Source organism: Accipiter gentilis, chromosome 3 (assembly GCF_929443795.1).
Source record: "Accipiter gentilis chromosome 3, bAccGen1.1, whole genome shotgun sequence".
In the NCBI taxonomy this organism is placed as follows: Eukaryota; Metazoa; Chordata; class Aves; order Accipitriformes; family Accipitridae; genus Astur; species Astur gentilis.
This window is the reverse complement of record NC_064882.1, coordinates 28,614,411-28,636,096: the sequence shown is the minus strand read 5'-3', so window position 1 is coordinate 28,636,096 and position 21,686 is coordinate 28,614,411. Positions and strand designations below refer to the sequence as shown.

Sequence of the window (21,686 nt, the reverse complement as noted above, 5' to 3'; positions counted from 1 at the left end):
AAAAAGAAAGAAAGGAAACAACCGAATTTAATATGCACCAAAAATCGTAGGAATAGCTGCATTACATACTCGCTAACACTAGATGGGGTGTAAGGAAAGAGTGAAGGGGAAAGCCAGGGAACAGCAAAATCTTGGAGGTCCAAGCTACCTCAGGCACAGAAACTGAATTTAAGTAAGCTGAGCGCGGCTTCCTCCACCTTTTCAAAAGGCAAAACCGATCATAAATGGACAAGGATCTGTCTGCCTACTTCGTCCATCCGCCTGGCAGTGTGGATCTTCACAGTGTAGATATTTTAACATGCACAACACACCAGTATTAGTCTCATTAACTACATTTTATTCCTATACTGAAAGAGTACATACATGTGTCAGTAGCATAGATTGCATCAGCTCCTCTTTACTAAAAAAACCTCAGTGTATATACAGCCTTAAAATGTTCCCACTGTAGATAGCACATTGTATTAAACCTATTCTTATATAAACTACTGTTCTTTACATAGTTTTATGTATTTTAGAATACATTAAAAATTACCAGGTGGCATGTTCTGTTATCCTTTCTCACTGTCCTGACAGTCTAAGAGCTGCAATAAATTATGGATATGCACAGGTAATTTACTATTCAAAACAATTTCTATTACAGAATGTAGGCCATGGAGACAACACTGTTGTTGCATTGGAAAGGCAGAAAGTATTTTCGATGCTTAGTGACATCTGTTGTAATGGCTGCATCCCGCACCTTTTCCTTGCTAGCAAGAAGAGCAGAAAAAGGCTCTTTTTGAGACCCTGCCTTTTTTTAATTCTGTGAAATGTACTGTAACCTTTTCTTCATCAACTGGTGCTTTTTGCCCTCTCTCCTCCCTGCTTTGACCTCCCGTGCACTAACCTGGAACAGGCAGGCTGGCGTCTGATTCCAGGCTCCTCCTGAAGCTGGGAGGGGTGCTGAGCTGGGCTTTCTCACCAACCAACACAGCTACTCAGCAGAAGCGGCAGCCTGCCCACAGAATTCATTTCCCTCCCTTTCTTCTTCTGGTCCCGTGTGAATGAGCTACAGTCCTGTGGATCACTTTATCCTCTTTATTAGGCCTGTCTCTGCAGAGACCATTTTAATTTAATTCAGCTTGATAGCCAAGTCCCCAGATCCCCTCGGCTCTTGAAACACTACAATCTCCTGGTATTTGATACACAAGCCCTTTTCCACCATCCTCTTGCTTCCCGTCAAGTAAAAAATGCCAAGATCCAATTTCTCTAAACTAGCTTTTAGCTCTGACTGATGCCCCTTGCTGAGTGAACGGTACTCACAGTGAGCCCTAAAAGAAACTGCTGGTGCACTGAGAAATGCCCCTCCTCACGAGAATATCTGACTCTATTTAAACATGCACGGTCAACAGAAAAGCAATAAAAAATGCCTTCCCTCAACACAGGCTAAAGAAACATCGCTTGCTGGCCATACCCACTTTAAAAAGTAAACTTGGAACATGGGAAGAAATTGCATTCACTGGCAGACATATGAATCATCTCTTTGTTTTGTCACATTTGCTAGCTTAATCCTAGGAGAGGTATTGCAAAAACCTACTGCGGAGGGTTGGTTTGCATCTACTGGTCTGATTGAACCACTGGGACCGACATCACATTGGGATTCGGAGGGCAGTGCTCAATACTTCAGATGGCTGGATGGGCTGAGTTGCCAATGTAATTAAAAATAAAACTAGGATGAGCAACTCTATAGGAAAAAAACTAACACGTAATTTAAAAACAGCAAAAAAATGAGTTATGTTTCTGACAGGCCAGTAATAATTTTATTTCATAGCAGTGAGGCAAAAGTTGGGGAAGGATGTGATATGCCATGTCACTGGTAGGTTATGACTCCTCACGGGACTCCTTGTGCATAATCCTCTTCTGCAGCACTGTTCACATCTTGGATGTCAGAAAGCCTATGAGAACATCTCTTTTCGTGATAATAGGCCATGTTTCACATGTCCAGGGCAAAAATGAGAAGCTCACTCAGCACAGAGATGGTGAGATAGCCCTGAGTATGAAGGAATAAAGGACAGTTTCCTTTGCTCCGCCTGCTTTACACAAAGCCTTCCTATTATCCAAGGCAGCAGTGCAGCAGTAAGACATGATAAAACAACCTAGTATGCTAAGTGGTATGAAAACTTAAAGAGACATATTGTGTAAGTGAACAAACAAGGGCTTTGATACACAATTTTGTTGGGTAAGGATGGTGCAGAGCCTTTCCAGGAAAACGGTCCTTTGCTGTTACCTTGACAGAGGCTCTGCGTACCAGGACTGCCCTATTTAGGATAACTGAACGCTTTAGTCTGCAGCCACCCAAAACACCAACACAGCACTGTCTGTTCACATCCTCCTTTTTAACCTCCAGTGGATTGGCAACCTGGCAAAAGGCTGGAGCCACCAAGAGAAAATCCTTCTTGGAGGCAGCGTTAGCTCTAGCCTGAAACAGCTCCAGCTGCCTTGGTTTCAAAAGACTTGGTGATACCGAAGTCATATTTAGACCTCAGCCAGAAGGAGGATTCCCCAAATAGAACTTGGGATGACCCAAACCTGAGTTTATTGCTTGTGAACTATGCTGGGGGCAGAACGCTGGAGAATAAATCATCTCATTGCATGCAGATGAGCTACAGCACGGAGTACATGAATGTAGATGTGTGGTTTAGGCTAAGCTTAAGCTGTGCCTTCTAGAATGAGAGATCGCAACAGATTTTCTTGTTAAAACGCCCCAGAATCTACTGGGATCATCAGGAAAAGTATGAATAAGGGCAAAATGGGGTGGATTTCTGTAATACCCATTAAAACAGAAAGTGGATGGAATTTGTAGTTGATTCACTCATGGCACCATGCAGACCTCTGTTATCTTCTGTCTGTGTTAACTTGTTAAGATCTCACAGTCCAGAAGTGACATCTTCTTTTCCTGGCTGCCCAGTTACTGTGGGTGGGCTACTTGTTACGCCCAATTTGTTGCTGAAATAGTGAATAATGGAAGAAAAATGGCAATAGATTTTTACTTTCCCTTTAATCTACAATGAATTAAAATGATGCCTCAGACTTACTACAAGCCACAAAGACAGATTTTTGAAGACAGACCTCAAGAAGCCAAAATAAAGTGTATTCTGGAACGTTACTGTTTGCTTTTATAATTCATCAGCAACCATGAAGAACTGGCTCTAGTCTTAAAATCATTACTAACATGTTAGTTTAAGAGTCAAGGTCATTTCTATGCTTTGTATGGCTTACTCTTCACTTTCTTTATGAGATCTTCAATTCAAGGTAGTTTTCTGTGTAGAATTTAGATCATTCTCTTAGATGTTAACATTAATCCTAATGCACTGCATTCTCCCCTGAATGACTGCAGATTGCAAAGTGTCTTTGAAAAAGGATAAAACGGACATGCCATGCAGTAACCAAGTAAATGCAATCCCTGATTAATATGCAAGTTTGAAAAGTTCAGAAAATGTCATGATACTCCATAGGCGCAGCCTGTTTTTGGAAAGGTCTCTTTTTGTTTTGTTTGTGTATAAATGTCATTCTACATGAATTGCACTCCAGCAGCTTTTCATAAACTCAAGTCAATGACAATATGTTCAAATATTTGAGTGTTTCCTTTAAAACTAGAGGCAAAGAAAAAATCTCTTCGATCCGTTGACACAGCTGTGAAAGACCGTGGTGCTTGCACATAGATTTCTTTAAATAATCTGAAGATCTTCTTTTCACCGTCCCAGTGGTAAATCTGGGAGAAGGTATAGTCACTTCCCAAGGCTAGGTAGTAATTGTTCTTGAAGGAGAAAGGCTGCAACGTCATGGCTCCTCGGGATGGAAGAGCCTGTATCTCCACAAACTGTTTGCTATTCCATTTCATAACTCTGGAGTCACCTATGAATCTCGTGAGCGTGATGTACAGGTTATCTTGCATCCTGAAACTCTTCACCGCCAAGACATCTTCCATGTTGGGGATTTCACTGTGTGGGACAAACTTCTTGGAAACTTTGTTCCACTGGAGTATAATGGGAACCTGGGAACGGCTAGAGAGGATTAAATGTGATTTCCCGTCTATATCAAGAAACTCAGCATCGGTGTCCCTGAACCACTCATGAAGGGACTGGTATGAGTAAAATCCTTTGTTATTCCACTTGTACACTGTTGACAAACCTGCTTTAGAGCTATCTGCTATGACAAAAAACATTTCACTGTCTATCTCAAAAAGCTCTATATCATTTGGCTTGGAAATGCGAGATACTTCAATGTCCTGGAATTTGACAAACTTTGTCCAGCTTTCATCATACTTGTAAATGTGTGAGCCACCAAACAGCTGTGCCACCACCACAAAGACTTGGTCACCAACAAGAATGGCTTTACATCCCACTATGGACTGACCTATTGCCCAAAGAAAAAAAAAGCACATATATTAGCACAGTACAAAGCACCCTTTAAACCACAAAAAGATTACCAAATCACCCCTCCCCTTTTTTAAATCTGCACCATCTCATAATTTTATCTTTTGCTACATGCTGTCAGAGCTTCTTTTCCTGCTTTTTTCTCCCCAATAACCGGAAAGATGACTTCAAAGGTTGGAAATGTCAGAAATGTCACACCCCTCAAAGTGTGCAAGTCTGATGCACCCTAAAATGGTCATTCCTTTTTATCCAGAATACTTTTTCTTTACCTGTTTGTTCAAACACATGCCCCGTAATATCCAAAACAATTCTTTGAGCCAAATTTTATTATTGCCAAATAACAAGAGTTATTATCCCATGACTCAGCAGGAATCTGAAATTCTCTTATTCTTGGAATGTTTATCTTTCCAGCTTAACTAGAAGAATGAAATACAGTCTATTTTTCTTGCTCCAAGAGGGCCAGACTCAGTTTTTTGCTACTGTAAATAGAAATATTGATGCATCTTGTGGATATATCACCTGACAGCAGGACGAAAAAGATAAATCTAAAAGTCTGTTGTTCCTGCTAAGTATTCTTGAGATTATGTTAAGCTAGAAATATTTAGGAATATTGCGGTTCCCAGATTAGATCAGATGGGGTTGTGGTCCGTTTTGAGAATGTCAAGTCACTATACAAGAACCACATCAAAAAAGTAACAACCAGACTATTTACAAAAGGTTTTGCTGGAAGAAGAGAGGAATTTCTCTCTGAAGCACACAGTTTAAGTAGAACTGTAAGTGCACAGATTCCCCCATGCGTGCTTGGTCACAGTCACTACAGGAGACTCGCCCTGGCATCTCTGCTGGTCCCCTACCCATAGTTGTTTCACAGCTGGCCTGGGATGGTCTACCACCCTCTCAGTGTAGGAGGGGTGGGATTCATCTCAAGTACCATATGGTATCCGCTACGTAGACGTGAATGCTTAAGCTGATCATCCAGGCTCTTTCTGGTCTAACTTAGTCAAAAAGCACTCTAGAAGAGATTTCACCTGGCCTGCAGATGTCTCTTTTTGCAGAGGACAGCAAGGCCTATTCTCTGCATGTTAGCTCCAAAAGCAATCTTGACAACTAGCTCAGCTCCATAAGCCCATGTTGTAAAGGGCTAAATTTGGATATCTGAATGCCAAGCATACAGTTAGTAATGAAACTCCCCATGGAGCACATAGCTGGCTCCTGAGCTCTGCAAAACACTCTCTAGGCTCCATGAGAGGCACTTTAATGTGCCTGTGTCCCCTGGCAAAAGTCTCTCGCTCACTTACATTTCAGAGTCCAGAGCTCAAGCTCAGGCCTTCCAGGAACACAGGACGATTGTTCAAGAAACAAGTCTGGGCATGTATGCTGGGTGTGGAGCGAGGACACAAGTCCCCAGCAGAAAAGTCTCCTAATCATGCCATTCCCAGGAAGGTGAAATATGTCCAGAAGACAGCTGTCTTTGGAAATGACCCAAACTCAACTTCATTTCCAGAGCTTTTCTAGAGCTCTGCTGGTACATATTTCCCCCTAATCTACCAAAACACAATGAAACCTAAAAAAGCAACATTATTCACTTCCAGAATTTCCTGATGGAGGGATAGCATCTTGTAAACTTTCGTTACTGACACACACAGCTGATCTGAAGAGGTAGATGCTTGCTGCCTTTGTAGACTTCAACACCAGATGAGGATGCAGCATACTCTTTGTTTCCCAAAATGCAAGGCAAAAAATAATCTATCACATGTAACAAGGAACAGGGGGGAAGGATGCCCCATGGATAAATTTAGCTCCTGACTCTTCAGAACAAGTAGCTTGAAGGAGCTGGGAAATTGAGCAGCTCTAAAAGCTCTGTCCCTGCTCTTGTGGTGTGACTGATCACCGTAAGCGTTGGTTAGGGGCAGAATGGTTGTTAGCATTAGCCCATGGCATCCCATGGTCTTTTTGTTTGATGAGTCATCTGCCCAGGATGCTAATTCAGCATGTTTGTAAATGGAAAGTAAACATGAAAGCTTTACAGCACATCTCTTAGGTAGCAACCATGGTTTAAATATTTCTATGTCGTCCTCAGCTGTGAAACACACTTTCCTGGCCAGCCCACCCTAGAAGCATTTTTCAGACCTATTTCCTTCTACATGCAGTATCTTTGTACTCTATTTTGCAGGCACTTTGGCAAGAGCAAGAGCTCCTTCAACTTACACTTTAACTTGTAACGTGATTCAGGCAGTGAGTGCTAAGCCGGGCCATGGCATGACATTCACAGCAAGTGTTTGTGCCTTCAGAACAATTTACATCATCATACACAAAGAGCCTAGTTTGTGTGCTACAGCAAGGTTAAATGTGCATGTATTAACAAGATGCACTAATCCATGAAGTCACTCATGTCCAAACATTACACACTTTGGTCTGCCAAATTCAACAGAGAGTTGGGACAAAAACCATCAACTGGCCCCATCTACGAATGTCTTCCTTGTGAAATGCCAACAATTCCTCAACTGGAATCTCGGTGTTCATATACCTGTGATATTGTCATAACTCCTGAAATTCATTTCAATGTGATCCCACTCCAGCACCATGCAGTTCTCCATGCTGGGCTGTGCAATGGCTACGAACACATCATTCTTTGAGTTGAACGTATCCACTGAAACTGACTGGTAGGGCAAAATCTGGTGAACAACAAAATCTAGAAACATAGATTTACAACAGTTAGGATACATCCTTGCTGGAAACACAGAGTAAGTGGTCACCGATTATAACAATTTACACTGAAAAATGAGTGAAATACTCTGGATTTTGTATAACACTAGCATGGAAGTGTCAGTGCTCATGTTAGGCGTGCAGCAAGAGGGGAAAGCATCTCCTGCTTTAGGCATCATAAACTGTCCTCTGGAAATACAGTTACCAAGGAGTTCAAATGGGTAAATAGTGGCAGAAATCAGATTTTCCAGCTAGGCTGACTGCTATCAATGAAATCAGGATATCAAGAGAGAAGTCTCTCCCCACAGCTGGAGGTTGCTTTCCCATCAAGTGAAATGGCCTTGCTAGAATCACTTTCAAGCTGAGAGACAGCAACTTCCAGCTGAAGTCCAATAACTTCTTAAGTCATGCAAATTTAATCACTAGCAATTTGTGTTATGCTAAACCAGGCAGAAAGTGAAACGATATCGGAAGTTTGCCTGGGGATAACCCCACTTCAGCTAGACCATAGACAAAATGGTGTAATCAAAAACTCAGTTAACATAACGTTTTATGGGGCATTGTAAAGTAGTTTAGGCATAAAATACAACCAACCTGCAAATTACTATCCAGTGGAAAACTTATTTTAGACACTAAGACTGAGGAGTTGGAGCAACCTGTAAAGACTAGGGGTGTAACTCCAAAATTCAAGATTTTTTTTCTCAAAATCTAAGTGCCTTTGTAGATTTAACTCTAAAATTCACCCTGGGCTAAGTCAGCAGTTAGCAGAGAGCCAATCTGGGGCAAAGTGAGGAGACCTGGGTCTGAATTTGATCTTTGGCCTGACAGCTGGGCAAGGTCGTTATTATCAGAAAAAGAAACCGGTATAGCAGAGCTGACAAAGAAAAGCCAGAACTTGGGTCTAGAACGCGGCAGAAGGCCTGCGCTGAAGTGATGTATGGATATAGATACATAGAAAAAGAAATGCATCTTCCACTACGACGGCATCTCTCTGCAGAGCCACGCACCACTCTGTTTCAAGCTCCATTTGCTACATGCCTTCACCAGGCACTCCTACGTTGGAAGGGCCTGAGCATCCAGGGATTTTGGTGAAATGGTAATTAAGTCCTCACTCCAGCCCCTCATTTTGGTGCATTATGAAATAATTGGTTTTGAATGAAGAACTCTCTGTCTCTGCATGCTTGAAAGCCTTGCCCTTGAGGAGTTACACTTCTGGAGAATAAAGATAGATGACTACCATTAAACAAACAGAGCAGATTCTACAGCTGCGAAAGAAATGACAGTCTCCATTCTTTGAGGGACTATTATAAATAGAGTTTGGGCTTGATTCATAAATGCTGGTAGGAAAACATGAAAGTTATCTTCATTCTCACTGTGAAAATAAAAGGACTGGAGAAAACTGACACCAAAGTAGGCAGAAAGTAAAAGTGAGTGATAAATCATGAAAGGTAACTAAGGATGGAACAATTGCAGATGCAGTCACAGAAAATCAAAATATTTTTTAAATCTTGAGAAAAAAACCACAAAAAACTAATGCTGAAAAAGACATCTCTTGAAGTCTGAACAGTTGTGAAACACTTTGAGGGAATCCGTGAATTAAAACAAACCCGTCTGTGTTTTAAAACCCACTGCTCATTCAGAAATGATTCGGTGTTAACACAGCTATTTTTACTTGTACCTGTCATTGAGCTCTTTTTGTCACTGGATGAGTAAAAATGGGTAACAAAATCAGTCATAATCAGTAAAAAGCAATAAATGTTGGTTTTAGCACCAGCTGGAAATATCAGACTCTAATGTGGAACAGGGTTACACAGTAAAGAGATGCTGCCGCATCAAGCTTGCCAAAAATTTACGTCCTGGGGGCTCGATTTAGTTTTACAGGCAGGTCCACATGCCTTGCTTTCGTGCTAGAAAGAGCTCGTACAGTAAACACAGGGTTGGGGCAGGGTGTTTCCCAACATTTTCTCTTTTAAGCTGGATCAGCCTGCACAGGAGAGGGAAGAGGACGCAGCCCTCGCCTCCCCGCTGTGCCGCTCCAGACAGGTGGTTTTGACACGGCTGAGGGCTGAATTGGTCCCCCAGTCCTCCAGCCGCCCACTCTGCCTCTGCTCCCTCTGCTGTTGAACTGGCATGAGCCATCATGGATGAGGGACCCAACGCTTGTGTTGTTGGGCTGATTTCCCTTCCGGCAGCCCGGGCTCTGGCTGATCCCAGCACACAGGAGCACCGATGCCGGCAGAGCAGAGGGGGGTGCGCGCGGAACGCCGGAGGACTCTAAAGAGAAAGGGGAGCGATGACCTGCTTGGGCAGCAGGTCCTAAACTGCAGCCTGCGACTCAGTCCCCCTCTCCTCACGTCCCTTCTTCCCCGCCGTGGGGACTTCTACTCCAGGCGAGGCTACCCAGAACCTGGGGGGGCTATCAGGGAGCCTTAGCCAGCCCTTCCCAACGTGGCGGCACAGATGATCTCCAGCATAGGAGCGAGTACGGAGCAGATTAACTCTTAATTTGCAAACTGCCTTCCTTCCAGCCAGTGGGGAAAGAGAAGACCACCTCCAGAAGCCAGTCCCAGCTAGGTGAAGAAAGGGAAACCAAGCTTCTAAAGCTCGGTGAGATGATCCCAGCCTGCAGGTCTAGGCAAAGCAGGTCCCAGGCACGCACTCAGCCTGCTTCCAGTGTCTGTGGGAGCGTGAGGCCCGTTTTCCAGTCTCCTGAAAGTAAGTTACACGTTCCTCTGCCGTGCTTACAGCCACAGCACAGCCCCCTCGCGCACTGTTGTGGGAGAAAGACAAGAAACGCAGTGAAATGTTTTAACCTGCTTCCGTAATGCAAGCCGTGACAAATTAAAAAGAGATGCTATCACTAAAAGAGTTAAAAGTGCAGACCACCAACACGGTGAATCGCTTTCTCTGCGTAGAAGCGACCGGACCGTGTTGTTCTTTGGCTTTTTTTTTTTTTTTTTTTAATTTGGCAGCACCTCTTTCCATCTCTCCTCCTGTTACCATTGTAGCAGTTCAGCGAATGCAATGAACTGATGGAGCCACCGACATGCATGTTTTACCAAGCAAACTGCTTTGTTACCCCATCCTACATCCAGTCATGCTCAGCACAGAGTACCAGAGACCAGAAATGATGGAAAGTCTGATCACACCCAGCAAAGGAGGGGAATACGATACTAAAGACTAACATGAACGAAAGAGGTTTGCAGAGCACTGCCTGTCACCGAGTGGGAAAGGAGACTACACCTACAGGGTATGTTGCTTTACTTCAGAAGCCTACTTACAAGCCTGAGCCTGTGACTAATCAATCCTCAAAGAATGAATGTGGGCATATTTACTTTCCCTTTGGATGTGGGGGAGGCAATGGCAGAGAAGGAAAAAGCAGCTGTGGCCTGATGCCGCAGACCACCAAGGCCACCGGAGGGTTACAGCTCCAGCAAGGTAACTTCCAGTTCAGCGCAAGGGACACGATGCTGTCTCTGAGGTGACACGTTCCCGAAGACTTGCATTTCTGCTCTAATCTCTGTTTTGTCTCTTGCGGGTGACTTCTGCACGCAGTCTGTCCCTCTCGGACACTTTGTAAGGATGCTAGAGCTCCACGTCTTCTGCACCCCCACCTTCACTACGCGCTGGAGCTCTGGGAAGCCCGCTGCTGCCCACCCCCAGGCCAGAGGGGTTAGGCACACAGCCTTCCCTTACAGCAGCCAGAGAATGACTGGATTGAAATCGTCCTTTACTACCCGAAGAGCGCATTAATTAGAGCTATATGCTGTGCTGCTGCGAGAGCATTTCTCTGGTGGCTTTTGAACAAATATTCAGCTGGGCAATCCTTGCACCACATAACGCCTTAGCTCCCCAGCAAACTCTACAGCATGTGAAATTAGATTTATGCTTGGTGTAATTTCGCTTACAGCAGACAAAGGGACTAACATAAAGGGGAAACTTTGCTTGCAGCAACTTTGTAATTAGGTTTCTAGGTTCAAAGAGATGACAGAGGGCAGGCAGGTAAGTATAGGTCTGAGGACTAGGTAGGTAAGGCTTGTTCTCGCACACTGTTAGTGCTGCACAATTGCTTAAATCGGACTGAAATGAAATAAAGCCTGCTTTTACTTTGTACTTCTGCATCTTGGTGATTCAGCAGGCACAGGAACATAACTTTGGTACCGTTCTAAGCTAGGTCGCTCTCCTGTTTCTGACATCCTTTTATGTAGCAGGTAATCACGCTTTACCTCTGCTGCTCTTCTGACATGTTTCTGAATTCTGAGTTCATTCTCTTTTCCTTTACATACTGCCCTTGGATTACCTTTGACACCTTGTCCTGAAACTTTATTTTACATTACTGGTAATCAACTTTTCTATTGTCTTTTAATGATGATGGCTGCCTCGATGACAGATGAGAGCTCAAATGCCTCTGATACTACTGTATAGAAAAAAGGCAGAGTGCTGACATCATATACCTGAAAAATGCAAAACAATACTCGCAGCTGATATTCTCAGTTATATGATGTGACTACATTTAAAGATAGGTAACTGCAGCTGTTCGGTTATAAAATATAAGCATAACGACATGCAAGTTTCTATTCACTTCCTTCAGCATGCTTTACATTACCTAAAATAAAAATCAAGATCCTAAACAAGACAGTAGTCGGAATATTATTGGGCATTTTTCTCCAACTTAATGGAGTTCCATGAAGAGCTGCTGGCAGCATTGCCATCACATTTGATGCTATTAAATTGTGGCCTACTGAATAAAGATAACAGATATAGCCACATTATTTGAGCTTCTTTTCATTGCTTTCTGTGAAATAGAGAGATTTTGGGAAGCTCATCTGCCATAACTATATGGCCTTATTCCAGATAATAGAAAGCATTCTGTGATAAAAATTAAGTTACAAAGTAAGTCATAATCAAGTCTTTTGGAATATGAATAGTCAGAGCTCTTCTCCCATTATCACTTAATCCAAATAAAAACTCGCTACTTACTTTGGCTTCAAAATGTAATTTTCCCATTTTATGCTTCCTCTGGTACTCGGAAGTGCTTTGTATGTAACCCTTTCCTCCCCCCCAGGTCATGCTCACAGAAGCAAAAGGGTATAGTCTAAACTTCTGATATATAACCATTTGTAGTGTGCTTAGAAATATACATTCTGAATACCTGTAGTGGTGCATTCATAATCAAAACTTGTCACATCATTTAACTTCTTATCCTGATATTCTGCTGGACCAATACACAGGACATCAGAAACAGTGGAATTTGTCATCTTTAACCACAAAAACAACCACTTGGCTTTGCAGTCACACTCAAATTTATTTCCCCTTAAATCTCTAAAAAAACACACAGAAATAAACATATTTGAAAAGGTTGATAGAAATATGAATACTGCAGAACTGTTATCACCTTGACATGCTGAATTTAAAAATATCTGAGTAGCCTTGAATGGGTTTTGAACTGAGAACAGAAAAGTTTCTTAAGTTTTATTTGGACTCTCTTAGTATGGACCCTCCTTCACTGAGTGTTGTCCTTGAAAAAAAGTCTCAATCTAGGAAATATGCCCATGTATAATCTTACTAATAGAGCACTGTGATTCACGTATGAAGTCACTCATGTTTATAAGTTTTCATAGGAGTAGGACTATAACGTAATAAATCCTGACAGTGTGGTTGTCTGCTGCAAGCCTCCATCCCACCATCTACCGCTGACACAGAGAAATCCCATTCCTTCACTAAACTACTCCAATACCGCCGGTTGACGGAGTGGCCTTGCTGGTACCATTTCCGTGTTACATTAAAATACACAGGTAAGGCTTGTATTTTTAGAGTCGCTGCTGATGTGGAGTGAATTTAACCTCCCCCTACTAACATATGTGCAATTTCAACACTGTACCTGGTCTTCGATCCCTTGGCAATTTTTGTGGCTTACAATTATACTTTGCTATTTGGGAGAGCCAGGCCAAAAATAGGGGAGGCCGACTAGCAGCTCAGTTATACAAGAAAACACTGACAGTAAGTCAGCAATATGCTACAACTGCACAAAAACAAGAAAAAAAGCTTCTTTTTTTTTTTTTAATGAATGCCGTTTACTAAAATAATCTCAGGGAATACATGCAACGATAACAGGAAAAAATGCTCAGAGAAATTGTAGTTTTAAAATTCGTTGTCTCCCCTTCTCTAAAAACAATTCATATGACACATCACAAAGAAGTACAATAATGCAAGCTATATACAGCACCACGAGAAGCAGCAGTGATCTGAGAAATAGCAGTTATTTCAGAGGAGTCTACTAAGTAAACAATTTTAAAATGAGAAAAGCTAGAACAACAAAATGCACGTTTCTTTTCTGTGCACATATCAGATACAGCACCACACAAACCCAGAATGTAAAACTCAGAGTAACAGAGTGACAGAAGCAGGCAGTCAACAGAAAGATTCTCATTACTTACAGTTCAATTAAAGAATCTAAATCACTGAAGACATCCCTTGGCAGAGCTTTGAGATGGTTATTGGCCAAAGAACTAGAAAAGAAAGTTAGAGCTTAGTATCATTGCCGTCTCTTGTCCGGCTGACTCTTACTAAGTCTGAGCTCACTTACAGGTTGTTAATTATCTGGTACTGCCTAGCCATGGCATTGTTAATAGTTACGAGGAACAGGCACATATTAATTATTCTCATTCAAGGAAGGAGATTGCTTGAAGCTCATATAAAAGTAAAATATATAAAGCTTTTTTGTTGCCCACGTGCAAATGTAGCACACAGAGCAATCACTGAGCGCACTGAAAAGAAACGGGAACGTTAATCGTGAGTCGGTAGTGTCGTGGTGGTACCGGCGCAGCAGCCACAGGTCACAGCCGCACCCCCCCCCCATACAAGCTGCGAGGGTGCGCAGGCAGCCGAACGTGCCGCAGTGCTGCCTGAGCAGGAATCTCTTAAAGGCCGTTTCTTAATTTGCAGAAGGCACGTTACTGACAGCGGGAGGAAGCTGATGCATGGAGGGGACGGGAGGTTTTCTGCGTAGTGGGAAAAGCAGCAGTCCCCCAGAAGAGTTTTGTTCAAGTACAAGTTACTCTATGAAGTGTTAAACAACTTACAGATGAGTCAGGTCTCGAAGGCCACGAAATGCATTTCTTGAAATGGTTTCAATTTTGTTTCCTTCAATGAATCTAGGCAAAAAGATAAATATTTTAAAAGACTTTAATCAGCACTATAATTAGCATCACCAGTGCTTTAACCTATGTTCTCCAAATTCAGCAGATTCCTGGGCCGCCCCTTCAGACTTAAAGGCGGGGAAGTCTCAGCGGAGCCGCTCACATTCCCTGTTTCCCTTTCCCAAGGTGGACCGTGAGGAACGATGCAGGTACCGGGCAGCACGAGGGAGAGTGCGTGACACAAATATCCAGCAGAAGAGGAACAAAATGAACAAAGCAAAAAACATTATTCCTCTGTTGGTTAATCCTCTCGAGGTGTGTTATGTGAGGCAAGAGACTTGTGTCGGAGAGGCCTCTGAGGTGGACTTTAGAAGCTAAAGTCCCACCTTCCTCTCACAAATCACCTGCATTTTAAGACCACGGGGCAGCACAGCAGCGCTGGGGCTGCCCGGGCTCAGACGGACGCCGTGACGGGGAGCTCCCGTGGCTGCACGCACAGTGCCATCTCCGCACCCAGAGCCGTGACGTGAACTGCAGCTACATACTGGTAGACACCTGAAGTCTGCATCAATGGCAAGACCGCTGCCTTGTTTTTCTTCTTGCTGCCGCAGTTCAGCTCTCTCCTGCCGGGATGCCACCTCTGCAGGGTGCCCGACTGCACACAAGTCATGGCCCCGTGCGCTGGGGAAATAATGACAGGCAGGTATCGATTCCAGGAGCACGCTGCTCCTCCTGACTGCATGTCAGCATTTAAAGAAAGAGCTGATATTTAAGCATCTTGACCCCTGAGCACTTGAGGATGCATCCCTGAATACGCCATCAGCCCTGCAAAGTGATTGCAGCCAGGTGGCCATCAAGATACTGCATAGTACGGCTGTACCTGCATGAAGACAACTGCATGCTGACTTCATAAAAGGTTTTATGAGATAAAAGCGTGTCCCTTCCTCCTATGCATTCTTATTTGCCTTCCGGGGAAACAGAGGAAAAATGCTGTGGGCCAAGGTCTCTTCTCAAGAGAGACAAGATGGGGATGCGGGAGACGACAAGTGTTCTTGGTTCTGCAATTTAGGCATAGCCACAATTCTTCATGAAGTGACCATGGCCCTGGCTGCAGGCAAAGGGTGCGGATGAGAAACTTGTGTCCACCCGGGGGATGTCAGAAGAGGGTCAGCCGTACTCTGTTACAAGGCTGCCTGGGGACATGAATTCAATCTGCAGAACAGAGAGCCAAACTGCCTCCTGACACCCTCACCGGCACCTGGCATCGCCGCACAGCGCCAGCTCACCGGTCCGTGCAAATAAACACAGCTTCACTGAACACACTGCAGCAAGATGATGGACATTTGGGCTGAGACTCAGATATGTGCTGGATTCCTGAGTCACCAAGCCTGGCCTCAAAGGGATGCTACCCTGGGAACCAGCAAAGCTCCCGTCTTTATCAGACCTGTCTTATCCAGACTCTGTACATGGAGCTAGTTAGTTTCAGGGCGCATTGAATGCCACTATCAGTGCTGCAAGTGCAGCAGGACACAGCTGGAGAGAGATAGATAGATATAGGTATCTGCTGTGGGTGCTCCCCAGCTGCTCTTCGTCCAGAGACTTTGCTTTGTACACAGAGAACCTTGTCATTCTTGGTTGTCAGCGGGGTTTTCTTATTCCCCGTGAGGTCTGATCACTGCTTAACTGAGAGACAGGAGTTAGTGAAGCTGTAACGGTGTTACCGGCTGCATGGCAAAAACAACCCCAGAGAAAGGCCACTCGCAGCCAGCCCCCAAAAGGCAGAGGTGTGATTTGCTGGGAAGAGGAAGAGCTCTGTGGACTTGGCAGGGAGGATGACCACAACCATTAACCGAGACCACTTGTTCAGCTGCTACTAAAGGAAACTGGAACTGTGAGACTTTACCAGTCTTCACTCTGCTCCGTGCTTTGCAGCTGGTAGCCAGGGACAGAGATTTCCCCATTGACCAGCTGAGGAGGGGCAGGATTTTTTTCTTTCAGACAGGGGCTCTGGCTGCAGTTACCAATGCAACTGCTACAACTGCGTATGATGCTGGGACAAGCTCCATGTTAAGACTCATCAGCACTTGAAAGCAAGTCATTAATGAAACAACATACAAATGGTTTTCTTCCTTTTTGCAAACATTCTGCAAATTACGTTTTTTCCTGCAGACACGTGGAAAAGAGAATGGTTAGACAACTCGCTATTGCTGAAAAATCCAGATGTAGCTGAATCGTGGATTTCAGCACATACCATTTACCATTATCCTCTATTTCCTGGTCTGCAAATTCCATTGCTGGCTGTTCCGCACACAGCGGACTATAGTCCTGAGTATACCCCACCTTAATACCTACTTGCCTGCAAGACTTTAGCAAGAAACAGTTTTGTGAGCATTGGTCTTCCTTCAGAAAAAGGCAGAAATGTTTTCCGCAGCTACCTTTTGGCATCGGAAGGTGTGTGGAAAGATGAATTTTTTTCAGATCATATTCAGAGTTTCAAACATACCAGCTCATGTCCGGTAACACAGAGAAATGGCAGTCCTTTGGAGTATGAAGTGAGGACAACCTGGTACCAGGGCTAATACTTTTTTTTAAAAGAAAAAAAGGTGACCTAAAAAATAAAAAAAAAAAAAAGATCGGGCAATGAAGTAATGTAAAAATCAATAAAGAAGTGAACTAAGTAAAGAAAAGGAAAGTTAAATAAATTTAAATAATAATATAGATAATTACAATAATTTATATTATATGAAATATAATTTCATAATCATGTATTTGTAATGATTTATAATATAAAGATAAATGCCACAGGCATTAAGTGGGATATGAGATCAAAGACGAAGTTGGAGAGGAAAGTTTAGGGGAAGAGAAGCAGTCTGGTAATCAGGGTTTGTTCTGGGCAGTACACGGATACTCTGCACCTCCTCTTCAGGCTGCCAGCAGGCCCAGAGAGCCTTCCCCACCTCTTTCCTGAGGTTCAAAACCCTTCGACAGTGATGGCACTGTTCTGGAAAGTCCGGACAAGCTCTTGCTCAGCAACGCTTTTTTGGCGTACTGTAGTTGCACAGAGCCACCTTGCATTCACAACATATTTTAAAAATCCACTGCAACCTCTGAAAAGTGGTGAGCCATCGTAAAGGACATTTGCACAGGAGTGGAACATAAATCCTTCATCTCCCCTGCTCCTGGGAATCAGAGTAAAGACTAAGACTCCGCGGCAGGAGTCTTGGCAATTGATCAAAACATCTTGATTTATAAAGGACAGGGGAAGACATAAAATAAGAAACTTACAGGTATTCTAGATGGAAGAGACCAGCAAAGGCATCATCTCGTATAACAGTGAAGGAGTTGGAGTTCAGCAAGCTGAAAATGGAGAGCAGGCATTAGGAAAGCACATTAAAACTTGACACACTGGATTATGCCCGTTGTGTTTATTGCCCATGACCAAACTAATCTTACTGACTCGAGCCCATATTGCCCCACCAATGCAGCACACATAAAATACTGTGGAATGGTCTATAAAAAAAAATCCAAGGCATAATGTGATGCTAGTTAACATCCACTACTCCCCAGGAAAAATGTTCGCTGTGCATTCACCTTGGTTAAATGCAACCTGGTCCTTGACTCTCTGGTCCCCTGAGCAGGACGAGCCGTCCTTAGAGGGTAGGTCTGCTGAGTGTGGACCCCAGTTGCCCACCACGCCTCCAGCCACACCAAAAATTTTCAGGAGACCATCTCAGCAGCACTCCTGAGCTCCCAGAAAGGGGGGGGAGCCCTTTTGTGCAAGCACGGGCTCCCATTTGTGCAGTCCCGGTGGATCAGCACTCACTCATCCTGGCCTCCCAGGGGGTGCTCCAAGCTTGACCTGCAAATGGGCTACAGCCCGCAGCATCGGGAGGAGACCACGCAGTTCATGCCAGCTGGAAATGCAGACGTGCGCAGACCACCAGAGACCGAGTCCTGCTACCCTTGCAAAGCAAAACCCTGTGTCCACGGGCAGCGAGGAAGAGCGGTGGTACTGCCTGCTGCAGGCACTGCCTTGCCCTCCCGTGTGAACTTCAGGGACAGAATGTGTTAGAGCTGTGCTGGAGCAATTGTCACCTGAGCCAGGACAAGGCGGTCGGGGAGAAGGATGCTTTGGAAAGGCTTTGCCAGCAAAGTTCCTTCGTTGCTGGATCAAAGCATAACGATCTCCAGCGTTGATGTTCAAAGGCACAGAGAGCGATCTTCTTTTAGGAAAATAGCAAAACTTCTAATTCGGTCAAAAAATCAAACGCTAGTCGAAAGAAATAATTTTGGGAAAATCTCAGAATTTTCTGCTATGAGTGAATATATCTGCACTAATCGCTTTATTAGACTAACTTTTTAATCCTCTTTGTATGGTTTTGGGCATTTTACTAAAATTAATTTTGAAAACTAATGAACATGAAATGCAAACTTTCCCTGTGATCCTCAGTTATTACGCTAATACCAGACAAATGCCCCTTATATTATCCCAAAGAAATCTGACAAAGAAGCAGACTGCCATCAAAAATAAATCCTTGCGTTACTGCTTTACCATGCCTACTGCCACAGAAGACATAGTCCTGAGGTACCCAAGCGCTCAATGCATCTCTTTTGTCATTTAATCATTCTTTTTTTCTCATGTTTGAAGGGCAAATTCACAAATTACACTATCGAACACAATTTGTCAGGGCCCAAGCTGGTGGTGATGATGACAAACCCCTCTCACTCCCGTGTCTGGTCTACCGCACAAACTGACGTAGGCAACTCCTGACTTTCTCAGCAACTGACCTCCGCCCCACCACCCCACACACCGCACCGTCTCCTCCTGGAAATCTACTGCAGCTAATGAAAAGGGATAATCTTCAACTGCACTTCCTCCCTCTTCCCGGTACCACTATCCAATCCCATGCAGATTCCCCTCATCTACAACTTTCCACCCACAGTTTCTCTCGGCCCACCCTTGGATTCATCCCTCTCCTTCCCAGCTGGCACGAGTCTGCTGTTTGCCCCCGTTCACAGGTGGGCAAAGTCCCCCTGCCCGCTGCCCAGGGCTCTGCGCTGGCCCCCCAAAAAACTTGGGTTTGGGACTAGTCCCACGCTGAAGAAGGTGAAAGCCTCCATCCCTCGCTTTGCCCGCTTCTCCCCAGCATTTTCCATGGGGTGCTGCCACCCCCTAAATAGTGAGCCAGGCCTTTGAGAACGAGGTGGGGGTGCCTGAGGAGAGGACCTGGCCATCACGCTACCAGGTGCCTTTAGGGACTGCCTCTAGCTAAGACCGATTTTAACATCTAGCTCTGTGGCAAGCACTTAGCCTGGGGCTCAGGCGTGCCTTGCGTCTTTGCCGAATTTTTCTTCGGAGCGTGTTTTTGCTTTGGGGGTAACCTGGTCCTTACAAGGGGAGATGTGGAGGGTCCGCTTGGTGTCGGGCGTTACAGGCAGGCTGCAGTGGGCTAGGCAGGGCGCAGGCAGTGGCACGGCTTCTCTGCCGTCTACCTGAGAAATGAGGATGTGGGCTCCCCAGGGGAGTTGTACTGCACCCCGTATCTCTGCGCCTTCCCTGCTACTGCCTCCCAGGACGGCTAAATTAAAGCAAGTTTGGGTAAGCTACCGCAGCTCCAGTTGCACACCTGACTGCAACACCGGCACGACCAACCGACGTGCCCGAGGTCAGGAAGGAGGGAGGCCTGCAGAGTGCCGGGAGCTGGACCCCTGTCCCTCGGGACAGAGGGCCATCCCGCCTGCAGGTCCATCGGGTCGGAAGGCACCCGAGGGACCACTCTCCAAGTCGGATGCCGAAGCACAGAGTCATGCTGCAGACAACGCCAGCACTTCACGCACAGAGCTTTTCCTCCGAGGTACGTCCCATCAGCCTCCGCTTGCCCCCCATCGCACCCGCAACGTCCCAAAGCCAGCGCGAGAGTCTGGGGCACAAAGTGAGCAGGAGCGAGGGCCACCACAGGACCTTGGGGGGGGGTGGGGGTGGGGGTGGAACTCAGCCCTAAACTTACTAAAGCTGAAATTATTTATTTTTTTTTTTAAAAAAAGGAACTTAGGGCATCAGAAAGCATTTTGTCCTACTTAAGTAACTAAATGCACGTTTCATGAAGCGGTTTACGAGCGGAAAACGCATCCCTCCGATACGAAAGGGCAGCTACCTCAGCCGAGTTGCACAAAAGCTGGGGATTTGCCTCCCTTTCCCCAAGGGCACCCCTCGCTCTATTTCGGAGGTGCGGGCCGAGCGCTAATTGGCCGCTGCCTTTCCCAATGCCATACTTACAGCAGCTGCAGGGAGGGCAGGTGGGAAAACATCCTGTCCTTGACTTCGGAGAAGGTCCCGTTTACCAGGCTCCTGCAAAAAAAAAAAAAAAAAAAACCAAACAAAAACCCCTCGCATCTCCCCGGTTCCCCCCCCCCCCCCCCCATCTTTCCCCGGTCCCCGCACTCACAAGGAGCCCAGGCCGGCGGGCAGGCTGCGGGGAGCCCCCGCCGCCCCCACGCACAACGCCGACTCCCTCCAGCAACTGCAGGGGGGCGAACAGCGGGGGGACCTCCGCGTTAAAACGGGGAACGGTAAGAAAAACAGCGCGGTACCGCTCCAGAGAGCTAACAACCGCAGAGGACCCGCCATACCGGCGGACCTTCCCCTGACATCAGCGCGGCGCCGCCCCGTCGTTGCGCTTACGGGGACGGACCGGGGGCGGGCGTGGGGGGGGGGTCCCACGGTGCGAGGGGCGGTGCGAGCCCCGGGGGCCACCGTCGCCCTCCGCCTCCCGGCGGGGCGAAGCCCCGCCGGGAGCCGGAGGGCGTCGGTGGCCCCCGTTTCCGAGCCCGAAGATGCTCCTAGATGGAAGGGAGAAGATGGATGATGGATGGATGATGGATGGATGATGACTCGGGTGCCCCGAGTTAGAAACGGGGCGCCTCCTGCACAGCGATAATAATAAAAAACCCAAAGAATTACTCTTGCGGCTCCGCCCGAGCTTCTCGCCTCGGTGGGCGCGGGCCGGTTGGACGGTTTTTCGCGGTGGCGTCGTCGTTGAGCGCGCGGCTCCAGCAACGGCCTCCCGGTAGGTAGTCGTAGGCAGCAGTAAGACCCCTTCGTGCGGGGCAGACCGTGGTCTCATCATCTCCGCACATACGTAATCCCTCCGGCAGGCAAAAATGCAGAAAGCATGAGAGGCACCTGAGTTAGCGGATTATTTATTTCCTTTATTGTCTGATTAGGTAGAAACAAGACAGAGAAATGATTTGAGGTCAGCATTATTCCCACTTTTCTTTGCTCGGTTTTATCTTTTCAGTGATTTTAATGATGCGAATAATACACCTCTTCGCAAGAGCTATTATGCACCACATCTGCATCTCGATTCAACAACCACAATAACCCCGGGATGTTTATTTCGTTGGCAAGCAGACAGAAATTGTTGCGAAC

General features: G+C 45.5%; 1 protein-coding gene across 1 annotated transcript; it reads right to left on the bottom strand.

Annotated features, from left to right (window-relative positions):
* Positions 1 to 347: 347 nt before the first annotated feature.
* LGI2 (leucine rich repeat LGI family member 2) lies at positions 348 to 20,887 on the bottom strand. Its single transcript, XM_049795378.1, has 8 exons — positions 20,704 to 20,887; positions 20,535 to 20,606; positions 17,543 to 17,614; positions 14,201 to 14,272; positions 13,556 to 13,627; positions 12,271 to 12,440; positions 6,940 to 7,104; positions 348 to 4,392 (listed from the first exon to the last, which is right to left on the bottom strand). The coding sequence occupies exons 1-8, from the start codon at positions 20,883 to 20,885 to the stop codon at positions 3,575 to 3,577; spliced, it is 1,623 nt and encodes a 540-aa protein (XP_049651335.1). The 5' UTR covers positions 20,886 to 20,887; the 3' UTR covers positions 348 to 3,574.
* Positions 20,888 to 21,686: the final 799 nt, after the last annotated feature.